Source organism: Miniopterus natalensis, chromosome 18 (genome assembly GCF_054644295.1).
Source record: "Miniopterus natalensis isolate mMinNat1 chromosome 18, mMinNat1.hap1, whole genome shotgun sequence".
Lineage (NCBI taxonomy): Eukaryota > Metazoa > Chordata > Mammalia > Chiroptera > Miniopteridae > Miniopterus > Miniopterus natalensis.
Genome location: NC_142098.1, coordinates 39199490 through 39217997, shown reverse-complemented (window position 1 = coordinate 39217997; position 18508 = coordinate 39199490). Strand labels below are relative to the sequence as shown.

Here is an 18508-nt window from a genome sequence, read left to right as displayed (position 1 = left end):
TTCTCTTTCTCTCCCTCTTCCTTCCTCTCTCTTTAAAAAATCAATAATAGAAAAAATATTTGAAAAAAAATCTCTATCTTATGGAAACTACATTCTTGCATGTGTGTGAAGAATTTAATCGATAAACATAATAAATAAACATATCATGTCGATGGGCACTGTCCCCTACGCGGTGACCAGGCACATGTGGAGCCTGGTGTGAAACAAGAAATTTTGATTCAATATCTTGAGCTGCCATGACATCTGGTAGAATTGGGGGGAACTAAAGCCTCCCTACTGGCTCTGCTCCATGTATAAGGTCCCCCAGCCAGGTGACCCTCCGTACCACAGGGACCAGGACAGAGCCTGCTTATCCCTGTAGACTGGATGTCAGCCACCTGCCAGTCAGAATTAGTCTAACAAGCCAATCACCGCTTCCTGCAGGACCAGGGTCACCTCACCCTCTTGTTGCCACAAAGCCCACCACAAAGCCACGACTTGTTCACTCTGTTCCTGAGCACACCCCACGTGGCTTTCTGTGGCGTGGTCCCTGCTGCACTCAGGTGTGAGCATTCGTGACTAATAAACTGCTGTCTCACCCGCCCAGGGTCAGGTGTGGTGTGTTAGGCCATCCCCATACCCGCACTAGCTGGGTAAGAGGAGGCAAATTAAAACACTCCCGAGCTCTTGAAATGTGGCCAGTATGAATGAGCAACTGAATATTCTATTTTATTTAATTTTATTTATTTTAAATTTAAAGTCAGACACCCAATGAATCCCTGGAAAACTCTGAAGTATATTTGGAACAACTTGGGTCTGTAAATCAACTTTTTCAACTGAAGAAATCATGAGATATAAATGCAGGTGAAGTATCGCCGATGGAAACTTGGCACCTGACTTGAGCTGTGCCTTAAGTGTAAAATACACACTGGGCTTTGAAGGGCAACCATGGCAGGGCAGCCTGCCTGTGAGTGCAGCAGCACAGAGGCTAATGGAGCCAGGGGATGGACAGAGACAGAGTACTGAGGATATCACTTCAGCTCCTGGATCCAGCCATGCCTGAAGCTGATCCATTCTGGAGTCTCCCATTATTTGAACCAAAAAAGAAAGAAAGAATGAAAGAAAGAAAGAAAGACAGAAAGAAAGAAAGAAAGAAAGAAAGAAAGAAAGAAAGAAAGAAAGAAAGAAAGAAAGAAAGAAAAAAGTATTTTTTCTGCTTGTTCCCCTTTGAGCTGTTTTCTGCAAAGTCATGGCCAAAAGAGACACTGTCTGCAGAAGCAAAGGTAGGCGGGGGCAGACAGAAGGGAGTGGGGAGGTGGCCTGCGGGGACGTGGGGACCGACCTGTATATGTTGCTGCAGCCTCTTCTTCTCATTTTGCAGCTGGCGGCTGCACTCCTCCTCCTCCCCCACGCGGGCCTCCAGCTCCGACACCACCAGCTCCAGCTCCTGCTTACGGGCCGCCAGCCGCTCCCGGGTCTCCTCGGCCTCAGCACACAGCTCAGCCTCTGCTCGAAGCTGCTCTGCCAGGCGGGTGCGCTCCTCTTCCACCTGGGGGTGGGGTGGGAGGTCACAGGTCAGCAGGCAGTGCCCCCAGGGGCCCCAAACCCATTCCTCCCCTAGGTCCCCATCTCAGGATGACCCCACATTCTCCTAGTTACTGAGTCAGGCCCCTGGGTGCCACCCTCTCCCTCACCACCCCACGGCCCATCAGTCCCCAGCTCTGTCCCTCCTGTTCCCTGACTCCTGCCTTGTCCCCTCCTCTCTGCCCCCATTGCTCCAATATGCTCAGGCCTCTTCCTCTCCCAGTGGTCACCCTCCCTAGCCTCTTCCCCAGCCTCCCGGCCTCCAGTCTCTCCCTCTCCAGTCCACCCTGGACAGCTCCAGGAGGCCTTTCTCTGCCTCACCTTTCATTTAATATCCTACGCCCAGCAATTTAACCGAAGGAAATAATTCAGGAAAAGCAAACAGATGAATGCTTAAGGGGTTTGCTTCAGCATTCTTTTAAGATACCAGAAATACTGGAAACAGTGCAAAGTCCACCGCCTGTGTACCAGAACCCTGCTCCACAGCTCGTGCCCTGCTCTGCCCCATCTTGGCACCCCACCCCCTGAGCACCTTGGCTGGGCAGGAACCAGTCCCCCACCCAATACCCTGCCTGCACCCCAGGGTCCTGCCTCCTGCGCATCACGGCTCAACCACACCACACAGTTTCGACGCTCATTGGGCCCCAATACCCGTTGGCTCTGACCCATCCAAACCCTTCTCCCCACAGCCCTGCCCTCGCACATCCCACTCAGCCAGAAGCCCCGCCCCCTGCGACCTGGCCCCGCCCACGGCCCCGCCCCCTTACCTGTGCCAAGCGGCTCTGGAGCTCGCCCACCTCGCGGGCACTCTGCTGCTGGAGCTCCTGCACTTTCTGCAGCTCCTGAGCCCGGGCCTGTAGCACCTCGTCCTGCCGCGTCACCTGCAGCAGCGGCTTCACCTGGGGGGAGGTCAAGGTGGCAGAATGGCGGGGAGGCCGCTTGGCCCAGGGGCCAAGAGCTCACACGCTGAACAGGGCTGGATTCCTGCACGCTACGGCCAGCTGCTCCACCCACTAGCTAAGGGACCTCGGGCAAGCACGGCAGCGCCCCGTCTATGAAGTGGGGGTGATAACAGTCCCGCTGCACAGGGGTTTTGGAACAAGGGAAAGAGTTAACCCCTGTAAAGAGCCTAGAACAGGCCCGGGAGCGTGGCCAGCAGCCCTAACCAGTTTCTTTTTTGCTAAACGAACCCTCTGCATACAAGAGACACTGCTATTCGGTAGCACAGTGTTTCTAAAGTTCTCAGTCCCAGGTCCACGGGGAGAAACGCACTTTACATGGTGCAATTAGGTGACAAGCGCCACATGCATCAGTAACCGAAGTGAGCGTTTCACAAAACCATTCTCCCCCTGGCCAAGTGGGACATGCTCAGTACTGATTTTAATCTGTATCCTTTCACTGTAATAAACTGTAACCGTGAGTATAATTATGAGGAATTTCTGTGAGTTCTTCTAGGGAATCATTGAATCTGAGGGGGGGGTCTCAGGACCCCCTAACTCAGCCCTGGATCCAGTTGCACCTGAAGCTGTCCTGCGTCTTTTATCCATGTTGCTTTCAGTCCGATTTTTTGGTCACTTGCTACCTAAGGAATCCTACTGAACAAAGGTCAGGCTGATTGGTCCCATTGCACAGATGCGGCCACCTGAGGCCCAAACAAAAGAAGTTGCTCTCCCCAGCAGACCTGCCCCCAAGGTCCTGTCTCCCACCTCCGCAGGTGCCCTCACCTTGGTGAAGAGCCGCCACCACTGCCAGTGTCTGAGCTTGAGGTAGGCCGCACAGTTCCGCTGCATCACCCTCAGCGCGCTCTGCTGCTGCTGCCGCTTCTGGAAGGCCCTGGGCGGGACACAGGCATATGGGAGGGCAGCTTAGACCCTCCCGGCCCTGCCCCCTTAGCAACAGAGAGCCTCCTTCCACTCCTCAACCATGATTAAATGCCTACTGTGTGCACAAGCCGTTCTATTATTGGTACATCTTGTTGTGTACAGTTCATCAGCCCTCCTGCCCTCGACCCTCTCTGCCTTGTCCCCTCCTCTCTTCCCATAGCCCCAGCCCCAATTCAGGCCCCCCCTTCGCCCACCTGGACCCTCGCTCAGCCTCCTCCCGAGCCTCCCAGCCTCCAGTCCATCTCAACAAGCCTCCAGCCCTCCCCTGCTCACAGCCCTCCTATGGCTCCCAGCACCCCAGGCCCCTCAGTCTGGTACTGGGAATCCTTTATCTGCTGACCCTTCCCCCTGGGCCAGTTCGAAGCGGAAGGAGATGCTCCTGCAAGCTTCCTGCTTTCCTGAGGCCTGGGTACCTTTCCACCCTCCTTGGTTGACCTGGTCACCAAGCGTGACCTGGGCATCCTGGTCTGCAGGGCCTCCCACTGTATGACCCCCATCAAAGTGCATCTGTGATGCTTTGTACCCACATTGTCTGCCCTTCCAGACTGAAGTCCCTCAAGGGACTGGGCCAGCAGGGTGACCACCTGCACCTAATTTACCCGTGGCTTTCTCTATGTTAGCACTGAAAGCCATGCACCCTGGGAAGCCTCCAGTCTCGGGCAAACGGGGATGCCTGGTCACCGGTGACACAGCCTAGCTCTTCTGTGTCTCCAGCATCGCTCAGCACTGGGCCTGGCCCACAGAGGCCTTGGGGACTGTAGGACCAGGAAGCCTGGGCACCTGGTGGCTCCCTCCCTTTGTCTCTCAGCCCTTCTACCATCTTTGAGGCCTTGATATCTGGGGCCATCTGGTCAACCCCTCCGTGCCCCAGCCTTAGCCAATGGGACCCCAGCAGACAGCGTGGAGCCCCACCTGCGAGCCAGGTATCCCCGGGCAGCTGCCTGGAAGGACACGATGATGTCTGTCACCTTCAGGTCCCGCTCCTCTTCCAGCTGGGCCAGGACCCCGGCCCGGAAGAAAATCTTACTCTGTCCCACGCGGTAGAGGTTGGGATCCAGTTCTAGGGCCTGGATCTGTGAGGGGTGGAGGGTGATAAGGAGAAGGGGCGGTAACAGGGGAGGTCCCAGCCCCCTCCCCAACACCTGGGGCTGTGCACATGTGCACACACACACCTGCACCCCCCACACTCACCATCTTCTCACAGGCCTGCTTCCCATCCATGAAGCCCTTGGGGATGGCATTGGGGGTCAGGATCTCGTACCTGCAGTGGGAGGGCATGGGTGGGGACAGGGTCAGAGTGACAAACAGCAATAACCGATGACAAGAACAGAAAGAAAAATGGACGTTGGCTCTCAGCCACACACTGGCTAAGAGCGTTAGTGCCACCGCCAGCAGCACCGACGACAAAAGCGCCCAGTCCTGCGACACCCACTGAGTGCTGACCACGAGCGGGTGTTACATCCCCACCGCCTTTCCCGAGATGGGAACAGCGGCGGGTCTCAGAACAGGAATGTGAGAACAGCAAGGTAGCGGCTGATGTTTTTGAACTTCCTCTGTGTCAGGCCCTGGGCTAAGTGCTTTGCAGCAATTTCTTTCAAAGTTCTGCGTGGAACTCCGAATTAAAAATACACATTTTACAAACACATACGTGTCTGTTCTCAGAGTCTTTCCCCTGCCGCGTGTGTGCGTGCATGTGTGCGTGCATGTGTGCGTGCGTGTGTGTGTGTGTGTCTCGGAGTTTCTCCATCACCAGGGATCTTGTTAAAATTCAGATCCTAGTTCAGTAAGTCTGGGAGAGGCCTGAAAGTCTGCATATCTAACAAGCTGCCAGATGCTGGCGTTGCCGGTCCAGGGACCACACGTTGAGTAGCAAACTACAGGCCTGTGCTGCCCAGCAAAGCAGCTGCTGGCCACGTGCGCCACGTGCGACTACTGAGCCCTTGAAATGTGGCCTGAGCAATTGAACTGGATTTTTTTTTTTAATCTTCACTCAAGGATATATTTTTATTGATTTTAGAGAGAGAGGAAGGGGGGGGAGAGAGAGAGAAAAACAAACAAACAAACATTGATCGGTCACATCCCATACTTGCTCTGACCTGGGATTGAACCTGTAACCCAGGTATGTGCCCTGACCAGGAATCGAACCCACAACCTTTTAGGTGCACAGGATGACACTCCAACCAACTGAGCCACTGAGCCAGGGCCAATTGAACTGGATTTTTAACTGTATTTAATTTTCTTTCTTTTGTTTAAAGTTATAACAGACATTTATTTAAAGTAATATTTGAAACCCAGATGGTTCTAAATTGTACCTTCCAGGTTTAACCAACATAGTTAAACTACGGAGGACAGATGCACCCACAGATTTGACCACATGCTGATTTCTGTGCCTGGCCTCTCTCCTTTTCCCGTCCCCAATAACCTCTTTCAGATACGGTGCACGGGAGGATTTAACCTCTCCATATCTTGTCCATATCTTGTCTTATCTTCAGGCAAGACCTGCTGCCTCACGGGCAGGCCCAGTGCTCTCTTAATGCGAAACACCGTCGGGACGCAGGTTCAGGAAGCCTTCTTGTGGCTTCTCTTACATGGTCATCTGCACGCACTGCACGGTCCCGCATTAACCCGTTTACTGGACCCCGCAGTGTTAATGCCATTTTCCAATACCCTCCAGCCACCGGCTCCGTGCTGCGACAGCAGGCCGGCTGGCCAGTGTGACCCGAGACTCGAATGGTACTTCATTTTCACTGACTGAAATTTAAATTTAAAAACGCAAGCAGTGTAAAATATTTTGTTGTTGTTAAACACAATTTCATTGCTTTGGCAAGACAACAATTCGCTTTGACCACCGGAAATTCAGTGTCTGAATCGGGATGCGCCGTGGGTGTAAGGCACACGGCATGCCCAAGGTTTGGTATGAAAAAAGTGTGCATAAAGTATCTCGCTACTGATTTTTTATACTGTTTACATGTTAAGATCACCCCATATCTTAGATGCATTGGGTTAAATAAAATATCTTGTCAACATTAATTTCACCTGTTTCTTTTTACTTTTAAAAACATGGCTACTACAAAAATTTTAATTGTAGACGGGGCTCACATTATATTTCTAATGGATGCTACTACAGCTGTATGAAGCGTAATTTTTATAATATTTACCATATTATTTGGTGTTTTCTGTTCTATCCCACTCCACTGCATTTTTTTAAAAAATATATCTTTATTGATTTCAGAGAGAGGAAGGGAGAGGGAGAGAGTTGAAACATCAAAGATGAGAAAGTCATTGATGGAGCCCGAAACCCGGGCAGGTGCCCTGATGGGGAATCGAACCGCGATCTCCTGGATCCTAGGACAAAGCTCAACCGCTGAGCCACCCACGCGCAGCCGGGCTCCACTGCATTTTTAAAGAAATGCCAATTGCAACACGTTGATTGCAATAGGATGCCCCATGCCCTTTCTCTCCGGGAGCGCACTGAGTGGGTATTGCTCGCCCAGATCACGTAGAAGACTGAGGCTCGGCAAACCTAAGGAGCCTGCCCCGAGGCCTGGCTCAGAAGCAGCAGTGGGAGGCCTGGGTGCAGCAGTGGGAGGCCTGGGGTGCAGCAGTGGGAGGCCTGGGGTGCAGCAGTGGGAGGTCTGGGGTGCAGCAGTGGGAGGTCTGGGGTGCCGCAGTGGGAGGTCTGGGGTGCCGCAGTGGGAGGCCTGGGGTGCAGCAGTGGGAGGCCTGGGTGCAGCAGTGGGAGGCCTGGGTGCAGCAATGGTGGCTTCCAGAGCCGAGCCCCACCCCCCCCACCCCCCACTCACCGCTGCCGGAACTCTTGGAACAGGATGCGGTTGGGGAAGCCCTGGCGACAGATGCGGATGCCCTCGAGGACGCCGTTGCAGCGCAGCTGGTCCAGCACCAGCTTGGGCTCCAGCTTCCCGGCCTGCGGAGAGCGAGGCGGACACGCAGGGTCAGCGGCGGCCGCACGGGGGCGCCAGAGCCGAGTCGGGGAAACCAGGCCCAACGGCCCTTTCAGCAGGTTGGCAACTCCTATGGTTCAACCTATAATTTACTGAGCACCTACTATGTGGCCAGACAGAAATCCCTGCCCTGGGGAAGCTCACAGACCAGGGGGCGAGACTGACAGTAAATGTAGCGGAGAAATCACTAATAAACGAAAGTAATAAATAACAAAAAGTGCTAACTAGAACGGAGCAGGAGCAGGGAGGGTGGGCAGGGCTGAATTTAACACATAGGATAGTCGGCCCAGGTGTGGGGTGAACAAAGCCTGTAAGTCATTATTTTTGGTAAAATGATAAAAATGAGAAAGATCTAAACAGCACAAGAAGGTAAATGATACATTACAAAAGACAGCTTTTGCCTTGCCCAGGCCCCCAGAGCAGTCAACACAACCCCATTTCCTATGGAACCTTCAAGATTAGTTGTCCTCAGCCCAGGCTACACACTAGCGCCCCATGGGAAGCTTAAAACAACTAAGATAACAGCGACAACAACCCCCCCCCCCCCCCAAAATAACAACCCACACTCAGTGCTCCAGCTCTCGCCCAGGGCAGAATCAGAATCTCTGGGTGGTGGGAATTAAAACATGAGAACCACCAGTCTGGTCTTTTTCTATGGCCATTCAGGCATCTCTAGCTTATATTTAGGCATCCATCAAGCATTTATTGAATATCCACTGTGTGCTACACACTGTCCAGGTTTTGGGGACTCAGTGAGAAAGGAGATACAAGCGGCTACCTTCAGGTCGTTTACATTCCGGCAAAAGGCAGTTTCTGTTTATCTGTGAGTGTACGTGCCCCTGTTCCTTGGCAATAAGGCTTCGATATTGTGGGAGGGAGCTCTTCCTTCCCCTCTGCTCTCAGTCCAGAGTGCCTAGGACTGAGCCCATCCTGGCGCAATGAATAGTCATGTGACCCAGGTCTGGCTATTGGTTCGGAGTGACTGGTTCAGGGGTGGGACAGAGCCATCCTGGGCCAATGAGAGCCAGTCCTAGGCCTTATGTTAGGGCTGTGGGACCAGAGAGACTCCCCCTCAGGGTTGCTAAACTGGGAAAATAAAAGCCCGGAGCCACTCGTGGCTGCCCTGCCACCCTGAGGGGGCCGAGATGCTAACGTGTCAGAAATAAATGTGCCTTAGATCTGATAAAACATGGTGTTTGCGGACATGAGAAAGGACACACACACACACACACACACACACACACACAGAGGTCCACCCACCCAGTAACCACAGCTACTTTCCAAGGACAGTGTAAGCCCCAAGCACCTAATTTTGTGGCCTCATTTCCCCTTCTCTATAGACCAGTCTTTGATTTTCCCAACAAGGACATTTTTCAGTGCCCTGGGAAGCCAGGGATGGTTTCTTCTAACCTACATGACATCCCCAGCGCCAACAGCCATCTTTCCATCCCTGTACCTTCCATGGTCTGACCTACAACTGGACGTTTGCACAAGCTATTCTCTGCTCAGAATACCACCTCTCCTTCAGAGGTCAGTTGTCACTTCCTCCAGGGATCTTTCCCTGACTTCACCGAGCAGATCAAACCTTACGTGGTACTTACCACCCCTACAAATTCAACCAGATGTTCATTGTGGGTGGTTAGTTGAATGTCTGTGTTCTGCATTAGACTGTGAGAATAGGGGTTGGCTGTACTTCTCTCTAATGTATCCTTAGTATCTGGTACTTAGTAGGTGCTCAATAAAATTTAAGTCCCATGAACAAATGAATTTTCCTAACAGAGTATTTATTCTGGGAGAAAAGCAAGACCCTCATCTCCAGCCAAGTCCAGTAGCTGGCAGAGCCTCCCCATTCCCAGCCCAGGTCACTCACCCTCTTCTCATGGTTGGGGACGATACAGCGGACAAAGCTGGGGTTGGTGTTGCTGAGTGTGGCCATGAGGCGGCTCAGGGACTCCTTGTAGAGCTGTCCCACTGTCCGGAACATACCCCGGCGGGGGCGGCCACCTGGTGGGCCATCCCCGAGGCTGCTCACCTGCTCCAGCCCCACGATGCCCTCCACTGTGTGAAGAGGAAACCAGATGTAGGGTAAGAAGCATATCAGGGGTCAGTTTGGGGAAGAGGGTTGGCCAAAGGTTAAGGGTCTTACTATTTACAGGGCCTGGCACCTCACACAGCCTGGTGAGGTAGGTAACACCAGCCCCATTGGACTGGGGGGCAAACTGAGGCTCAGAAAGGTGGAAGACTGTGCCCAGGGCCACACAGCTTAGAAACTGCAGGTCCAGGATTTTAATCCAGGCAGTGCGAGTCCTCTCAGGCCCTGACCTCTGACCCCTCTTCTCCTCAAGGACATGATCTCCGTTTTCCTTGTTGACAGATGACGACGACAGCAAATGCTTACTTAACACGTATTCTCTGCTGGGTACTTTCAAAGAGCTTTACATCCTCTGGTTTATAAGCCTGTGAGAATTGCTCCTGTTTTACAGATGAGGAAACCGAGGCACAGAGAAGGAGAAGGGTAACCACAAACACAGCATGGCTACGTTTTCAGGAATCCAAACCGAGTCACATTAAACATGGAAAGAGCCTGGCTTTTCTGCGTAATGTTGAAATAAGGAATCTGCCTTCATAGTTAGCATTTTTCTAGCAAGCCCTGATTTCACAGTAACTCTGTTTCTCTGTTATCATTTGATGGCGTCAGTTCAGCTAGTGAGAGATCCCCACTCAACTTCGATGATCGAGCCATGCCAGGTTTCTCAGGATCCTGCAGCTGGGGCTGAATCTGATGTCCTGCTGTCCCCAGTGCTGAGGGTCATCAGGGGTCAACCAGATAATCTGCACTCAGGTAGGACCTGGTATATGGCGGGGGCTCAGATATAGCATTTTCCTCCCACTGCCATGCTTATAGTTGTTATCAAAATTATAATTATCATTTATTAAGCTCTTACAGCACAGGTAAGGGCTGAGGCTCTGGGACTTGATATCTTGGGTTCAAATCCTGACTCTGCCACTTACTGGCTGTGTGATCTCGGGCTGGTGACTTAACCTCTCTGTGCTTCAATTTCCTCATCTGTGTAAAGGGCAGGTAATACTACTAACGCCTGCTTCAGTGGGTCATTCAGAGGATTCTATGTGTTAATAGTAAAAGGGCTTTGCACAATGCCAGGCACATAGTCAGTGCTCAGTAAACACCAGCTGATATCAGCACCGTTGTTTGTACTTCTGCATGCAGTTTGGTTAGAAGAAGGCACTGAGTCTGGATACTGCTGAGGAAGCTGACAAGGAGGAAGAAGTGTAAGAGACCTCCTTATGGAGAAAAGAGGGGACAGATGTTCAAAACCAGGTTCCCAATCCAACAGGCCCACCCTCCTCTTCTGGCAAATCTCACCCATAGATGCAGAGCAACACCCACCCCCTGGCGGAGAAGTGGCAGAGCTGAGCCTCCCTGAAGATCCTGGGGGTGATGGTGGGAAGGAGCCAAGGAAAGAGAATTGCTGGAAGCCCCCCTGTTCTGGGGAGTGAGGACAAATGGGGGGAGAGGACAGATGTGGGGAGATGGTGAAGAGGTGGGGGGATGCAAAGGGAACAGTATGAGAAGAGAAGAGGGAGGGAAGGTGACAGGAAGGAAAAAGAGGGTTATTAGTCAACAGCAGAGTGCGAAGCAGGAGGGAAAGCCTGAATACTGGCCATACACTTTTAAAGCCAGGGAGACTGTTCTGTTCATGTTTGTGTCTACCCCCTGAGGGCGTCAATGCGGCTGAAAGGACGAATGTCCTCTGTGAGAACTTAGTGCTGGAGGGGAAAAGAGCTCTCTCCCTAGAGGTTGAGTCTGCATCTGTTTTGTTAGGTATCTCTTTTTCCCCTGACTGCCAGGAAGCTTGAGGACTGCCTTGATGCTTCCACCCAGCTGTTGCATTGGTCTCTCTGAGAATTTGTCTCATTTGCCTTTTCAGCTGGGCTGCGAGGATGCTGGGCATCCAACTCTGGGCTCAGGGCAGCTGTAGTAGAAATTGGTGCAAAAAAGGAAGGCCCCAATTTTCTACCCCTCCGTGTGACTTGCAGCTCCTTGAATCTGGGCTGGCCTTGTGACTGTCTTGTTCAGAACTATGGGAGAAGTAACACTGCGACATTCCAGTCTAGGGCTCAAGAGGCTTTGTATTGCTGTTTCCACTTTCCCTCTTGGAACCCTTTGAGAGTCAGTCACTATGGGGTGAAACACGTGAGGGGTCACTGGGAACATCACGTGTCCATGAATGAGGCACAGATTTTAAAGAAATGGGGTAGGGGGTGATTTTCAGTCTGAAGGGGGTGATTTTCATAGCAGAATCTGTTTTTGTTGCTGAACATCAAACATTGCTTTTCAATCCCTCTTGTGTACATTTTGTGAAACACAGATATCAAATTTTTCTTTCTCAAATCAGCTCACAGTATCAAGGTGCCCCATCCCCTTTTGCCCTGTGAGTTTGTTTTGGAAACCACTCATCTTGTTTATTTTGTTTTCATGTCTAGTTGCATAGGCTTGCACTTCCACAACTATGCTTTCCACTGCAATCAAAGATGAAAGCAAACTGACAGATTCCAGAAACCTGAAATTGGAAATAACTAAGATGCTGGTGCTGTCAGTTGTATAAAATCAACTCTCAAACCTCTTCTAAGGATGGGCAGGAGGTGGGGAAGCAATAGACAAAGCTTGGAAAGGTACAGGGTCCTACCACAAAGGCATTTGGCTTTTCTGCCTACACCTCTTAGAAGTGTCATTCTGAAAAGACTGATGGGCAAATTCACATGGGCCTTGATGGAGCAAGAAAACTCCAAAGCTATATTTCAGTCTGTTGCACCTTTCTTCTTCCTAGGGGCCCTGAAGAGAACTTTGTGAGAGAGCAAAGAAAGAAAAGTCTAAAAGTTGACCAACCTGTAAAACATAATCCTTCTGGGTTCTCTTGTTATTAATTCTTTTACAGTCAAATCTCTTGGTTGTTTGTTTTTTTAGGGATCATATGCTATCTACAAATAATGTCATCTCTTTCTTTACAATATTCACAAACATTTCTTTTTCTCATCTGATTGCATAGGCTAGTATCACCAAAACAGTGTTTCATAGCAGTGTTGAAAGTGGACATCCTTGTCTTGTTTAAGGAGGAGTGTTTTATCATCGAATATGATGCTGGCTTGAGATATCAATCAATCAATCACAAATTGGGAACGCTACTGTGAGACTGTCTGGCCTGCCTGCGTAAGTTCTGCATCTGAGCATACAACTCAGCCTCTGAAACAAAGGTGCTCACACTGTGGGGTTGGGAGAAGGAATGCCCAGGACTTCAGGGCCAGGGCCAGGGCCAGGGGAAGCTGGTCCTCACCATCTTTCCAGATCTCTGCTGTCAGCCGATCTGTGCTCTGGTGCAGCAGGGCTGCGACGCTGTCATTCAGAGGATCCATGTTTTTCATGAGCCACTCATTGGCCTTGTAGTCGACCTGCATGAAGTCAGGAATTGGAGGATGGTGAGCTTGCAGGTTCACTGGCCCTCCGGATTTCCCAAGGAGCCTCCCAGAAGCTCTGAGACTCCAGCTCTGGGGCTCACCACGAGAGCGTTGGTGCCACCTTGTGCCCGTGTCTTGAACTGCAGCCTCCACCAGCATGACCTCTCTCCCTTTACTTCCCTGCCCACCTGTGAACTCATGCACCGCTTTCTCTCTTATTCATTCTACTCCAGACACGCTGGCTTCCACACTGTTCCCCGAACAGACAACCCAGTTTCCATCTCACGGTTTTTACCCCTGTCGTCCCCAAGTCTGGGATTCTCTTGCCATGGATTTTCCCACGGATGACAGCTTGGGAGAGTTCAGGGCTTTGCTTTGAGGCTCCTGCAGAGTCACAGTATTGACCACAATTGCCTGCACATGTTCCCCCCACCAGGAGCTCCCTGAGGCCAGGGCCTGGGTCTGACTAAGCCCAGCACAGGGCTAGGCACACAGGAGGTCTTAGAAAATACACACAGGACACCCGGGGCCCCTGCCTCCCAGCCATTGTGTATGCTGTTCCCTTTGCCTGCAGATCCCTTCCCACCCTTCATCTGTCCTTTCTGGCACCTGCTACACATCATTTAGACCATATAGCCCATAGGCCAGATCGAGCCTGCCACCTCTTTTTGTAAATAAAGTTTTATTGGAATAGTTTCATTTATATATTCATTTATGTATTACCTGTGGCTTCCTTCATGCTGGGGTGGCAGAACTGAGTAGCTGTGACAGACAGTATCTGACCCACAAAGCTGAAACTATTTACAGAAATGTTTGCTGACCCTTGGGTTTGATTTCAGATCAAACATCACTCTCCTCTGTGGAACTGTCCCTGGTGTTCTTCCTCTGGGCTTTGGCTTTGACACTGCCTTTAGCTGTCCCCATTAAAGCACCTGTCAGCCTATGTCCCAATGGTCTGTATTTGTCTCCCTTCCAGATAAGGAACTTTGTGACGACAGAAACCATGTCTGACTTGGGTCCCGGACTTTGCTCAGTACAGGGCTGAGCGCACAAAAGACACATGTTTGCTGAATGAGTGGATACCATGCACATAATTCTCCTCTTGGTGAACTCCTATCCATCCCTCAAAAGCCACTGCAAATATCCCTTCCTTGAGGAAGCCTTTGTTGATTTCATAAAACAGATCCTCACTCCTCCTTGGGCTTTCCTAGCCCCTGCCCTGTCTGTGTCCTGTCTCAGTGGACACCTGGCGGCCCCTGCTTTCCATCTGCACCCTCTCTCACATCTGTAATCAAGTGGTCCCCACTCCCACCCACATGCCCCAAGGCTGACCCTTGCCCTCTACCTTGCCCGCATAGTGCAAGACGCTGAAGTCGGCCTGGTCCCGCAGGTTCCTCGGCCGCTGGAACTTGGGGTGGCCACCCTGTTCCTGGGCCACCTTCTCCACGAAGGACTTGTCCGTGGCCTTCGGGAACCAGCACTCCTCGTCCAGCAGGGCCAGGAGTCCAGGGGGGTTGGCCTAACCATGGACAGGAAGGGAGAATATGTCAGGTCCCCATGATTGGAGCCAGGCCCCGTGGCAGCGCATCTTGGGTCCTAACCATCTGGCAGTCACACAGATCTGTGTCATTTTCTCCATTTCACTGATGCGGAGGCCTGAGGCCGGCGGGGCAATGACCTGGACCATGGCCACTGGGAGGGAGGGGGAGATGGCTGTGGGCAGCAGGAGGGAGGAGCTGTGGGCCGGCTCACCGGCCGCTCGATGAGGTCAATGCAGGGCTGCAGGTCGAGGCCGAAGTCCAGGAAGGTCCAGGGGATGCCCTCGCGCTGGTACTCCTCCTGCTCCAGCACGAACATGGTGTGGTTGAAGAGCTGCTGCAGCTTCTCGTTGGTGTAGTTGATGCACAGCTGCTCGAAGGAGTTCAGCTGCGGGGATGAGGGGGCGCGTGAGAAAGGGGATGGGGCTCAGAGAGAGGGGGGCAGGGACACAGAGATGGGGGGACAGGGGCCCAGAGGGATGGGGACAGGGGCTCAGGGACAGAGGACAGAGGCCCAGAGAGAGAGAAGCAGGGCAGTGTGCTGGAGCCCTGAGGCCCCAGCTGGCACAAAGCGCAGACCTGGAAGATCTCGAAGCCGGCGATGTCCAAGATGCCCAGGAAGGAGGCGCCCTGGCGGGGGCTGCGGTCCAGGGCTCGGTTGAGGCGCAGGACCAGCCAGCGGAAGAGGCGCTCATAGGTGGCCTTGGCCAAGGCCTCCAGAGCGAAGTCAGCCTGCACGGGGGACAGGATGCAGAGTGAGGGCCTGGCCTGCACATCGGTGGCCCCAGCCTGTGCTCCGGGCCAGCGAGGAGACACTGTCTCCCCACCCCTGCCCGGTTCAAGAACGATGGCATTAGCAACAGCCGACCATCACTCCAGCCCTGCTGTGTGAAGCCCTCGGGGCTCATTAGTTCATTACTCCCCGCCCCACTCCCTGCACCAATTAGACGGCATAACAGTTAAGAGGGTGGACTCGAGCCTGACAACCTGGGTTTGAATCCTGGCTCTGCCACTTAGAGGCTGTGTTACCTCAGGCATGGCAATAAATCTCTCTGTGCCTCAATTTCTTCATCTGTAAAATGGATCCTAATAGTATCTCAGCTGAGAGTGGAATCCTGGTCAGTGTGACCTCCAATCTCTGGTCCCTGTCCGCCCCACTGTGTCTTCTTCATCCTAGGGCCTCAAGTGCCCAGCCCAGGGCCAGGCAGAGGCCTCTGCCCACGAGCTGGATCCTGAAAACCTCTAGCCCGTGTTTACCTCTTTCCATTCCCACCACTGCCAGCCCGGCCTGAGCCTCACTGGCATTTGCTTGGATTATGGCAGCTGCCTCCTCATGACTCCCTGCTTCCCCTGTGGCCCCTGGACTCAATGCTCCACATAGAAGAGAAGACGATCTTTATAAAAAACAAACTGAATCAACCCACTACCTGGCTTAAACCCTCGCTGGCCTCCTGCTGCACTCTGAGTAAAACTCACCTCCTTACTGTGGCCCCTAAGACCCATCACGATCTGTCCCCTCTCAACCTCTCTGCCTGCAGCTTCCACCACCCTCTTCTCCACTCTCTAGCCTCACTGGCCTCCTTAATGTTCCCAACGTGCCAATCTTGTCCCAACCCCAGGGCCTTTACACGGGCTGTTCCCTCTGCCTTGAACCATCTAGGTCTCAACTTGAACATCGCCTCCACAGAGAGGACCTTCCTGACCACCCTAGGCCTCTCCTTCACAGAAGGCATCAGTGTGTACAAGCATCCTGTTTATCTTCTTTTATCAACTGTTTTCCTATTACTGCTTTTATTCCCAGCACCTAGACCAGAGCCGGTAACTGGGCAGACGCCCAGCAAAAGTCTGTTGAGTGAGCGAGAAAAACTGTGTAAGCTGCTTAAAGACCCAGTACCTGGGCGCCGGGTTTCCCCGCGCCAGCCCCTCACCAGCATCACCCACCTGCTCCTTGGTCTGCGCTTTCTGCACATAGTCTCGGCCAACTTTGATGCGCGGGGTGAGCAGGGCACGGGAGAAATCCGTCACCCCCAGTCCCAGCAGGCGGCAGAGCTTCTGGGCAGCTGAGGACAACAGGCACCAAGATCAGTTCAGCACCGGGAAGCGGCACCGCCCCCCACTGCTGGGGGACAGAGGCCGGCCCAGCCTTTCCCACCACAGGCACCACAGGTCCTAAAAGCGTGCACTCCTCTGGCCCAGGGATTCTCCTCTGGGACCCCAAGGGGGCAAAAATAATCCCAGATGTGGGAAAAGACTGGACTACGAGGATGTTCATCACAGTGTTGTTTATGGTGGAGAAAAACAGGAAATAACCCGAATGCCCAGCAACTGGGGATTTAGGTTAGAGGAGTGGAGTTCATTCATTTGAATGGCTGTTCTAGCATAATTACATAGAAAACTCATTACACATTAAACCTACAACGTGATTTCAGGATATGTATTTCCATTTGGAATCAAAGAAAGAACTATAAAAAAATATATTAACAATATGCAGGCAGAAGTGCATTTGTGAAGTGTGCTGATGTCTGCAACTCAAAAAATACACCAGAAAATACAACGGATGAACGATGGATGGAAAAATATCCGATAAAGCAAATGCAGTAAAATGTTAATGGTGGAATCTAGCATCTCAGTGGTGTATATCTGGCAGTTTATTATAAAATTCTTTCAACTTTTCTGTAAGGGTGAAGCTGGGTGTGAAGCATGATTCCTTTTCTGTGACAATTATTTCCACATGGATACAGACAAAGAACAAAGCCCGGAGAGAAACACCCTGAAATGTTAGCAGCAATGATCTCTCAGGAGTATGATTACGCTAATTTCCCTGCCTTTGTGCTGTTCTGTCTGTCAGATCTTTCCCCATCCAGCTTGTATTATTTTGTAATACTAAAGAAGCAGAGCTATTTCCATATGGGTTAAAAAAAGAATGTCAGCTACAATTCTGCTTTTGAAAGGCAAATAAAATACATCCGCAAACACAGAGGGCAGGAGGAGATGTGCCCAGTGCTAAGGCAGGTGCCTTGGAGGGGCTGGGGCGGCCGGGGACCCTGCTGCCCCACTTTGGCACACTGGTGTTGTTCAAACTTCCAGCAGGGATCACACTTTTTAGAATCAGGAAAAGGGTGGGGAAATGCTGTTTTGGTAAAGACTCAGCAAAGGGCAGGAAATCAGAGTGGTGGGGCTGGGCAGGGGGTGCTCTGTGGTGGGCGGGGGGGGTCACCTGTGTTGTCAGGCATGGAGGCCTGATCGGTGTTTCGTTCTCGCTTCAGGACGATGTTGCCAAACTGGAGAACCGCCGAGACCATCCGCAGCATGGCTGAGGGGCGCAGAGAGAGACATCACTGTGCCTGGTCTTAACTAGCCCCCGGGACACTAGCTTAAACATCCTATGTCAGGTCACACCATACCCTGAGCTTAGAATCCACCCGGGACACTGGGGCCTTGAAACACATGACTGGATAAATAAATTCTGTATTTTGTGCTTGAGTTCCGCACATATTGTCTGTTTTATAAAACGCCGCATATCAGGCTTAAAGGGACTTGGGGAAATGAACGGGCAATGTGGAAAGATTTCTAAAACGTCGCATGAAAGAAGCGCGGTGAGGAGGGCGTATGTGGCATATCCTGTGCACAGAAGGCAAAACCGAAAGCAGGTGACTCCCATTATTCACGGCACCATCCTGTGGAGCCGCGGGGGACACTGGAGAGGGACCGACGGGGCGGCTCCTAGGGACACGCGGGGCTCCGTTCCTGCGAGCTCTGGTCACAGCGTTTTCACCCGCTGATCAGTACATCACCGAGTGTCACCTGTGTTTCTGTTTGAAGACCCCTCATTGATGCACGGGGCGGGCCAAAAGCAGGTTTACAGTTGTGCATATGAAAAGCAATGCAGTAAGTAATAAAGAATAATAAAGAATAAGCGCGTGTTCTTTAACCCGCTTTCGCCCGCCCGTGCCCTGGTCCTCCGTGCGCTCGAGCTCGCGGCCAGGAGCGCTGCAGCTCATGCCCGAAGGGAGCCCATCCAACAAGGGCCTTTCCCCGGGAAGGCGCACCCCGGCCTCCCCGGGCTTGAGAACCTGGCCGCTGGAGC

The 18508-nt window shown here is 52.2% G+C and overlaps 1 protein-coding gene across 1 annotated transcript in view; it reads right to left on the bottom strand.

Annotated features, from left to right (window-relative positions):
* Positions 1 to 18508, bottom strand: part of MYH14 (myosin heavy chain 14) — a 64035-nt gene that overhangs the window by 19015 nt on the left and 26512 nt on the right. Inside the window, exons 11-24 of the mRNA XM_087826853.1 lie at positions 17639 to 17734; positions 16363 to 16481; positions 15001 to 15153; positions 14636 to 14809; positions 14229 to 14402; positions 12763 to 12877; positions 10794 to 10916; positions 9279 to 9466; positions 7250 to 7371; positions 4638 to 4707; positions 4359 to 4519; positions 3288 to 3396; positions 2331 to 2462; positions 1322 to 1528 (exon numbers count right to left, since the gene is read on the bottom strand). Coding sequence (XP_087682979.1) covers positions 1322 to 1528; positions 2331 to 2462; positions 3288 to 3396; positions 4359 to 4519; positions 4638 to 4707; positions 7250 to 7371; positions 9279 to 9466; positions 10794 to 10916; positions 12763 to 12877; positions 14229 to 14402; positions 14636 to 14809; positions 15001 to 15153; positions 16363 to 16481; positions 17639 to 17734 — 1943 coding nt within the window. The remainder of the gene's footprint in view (positions 1 to 1321; positions 1529 to 2330; positions 2463 to 3287; positions 3397 to 4358; positions 4520 to 4637; positions 4708 to 7249; positions 7372 to 9278; positions 9467 to 10793; positions 10917 to 12762; positions 12878 to 14228; positions 14403 to 14635; positions 14810 to 15000; positions 15154 to 16362; positions 16482 to 17638; positions 17735 to 18508) is intronic.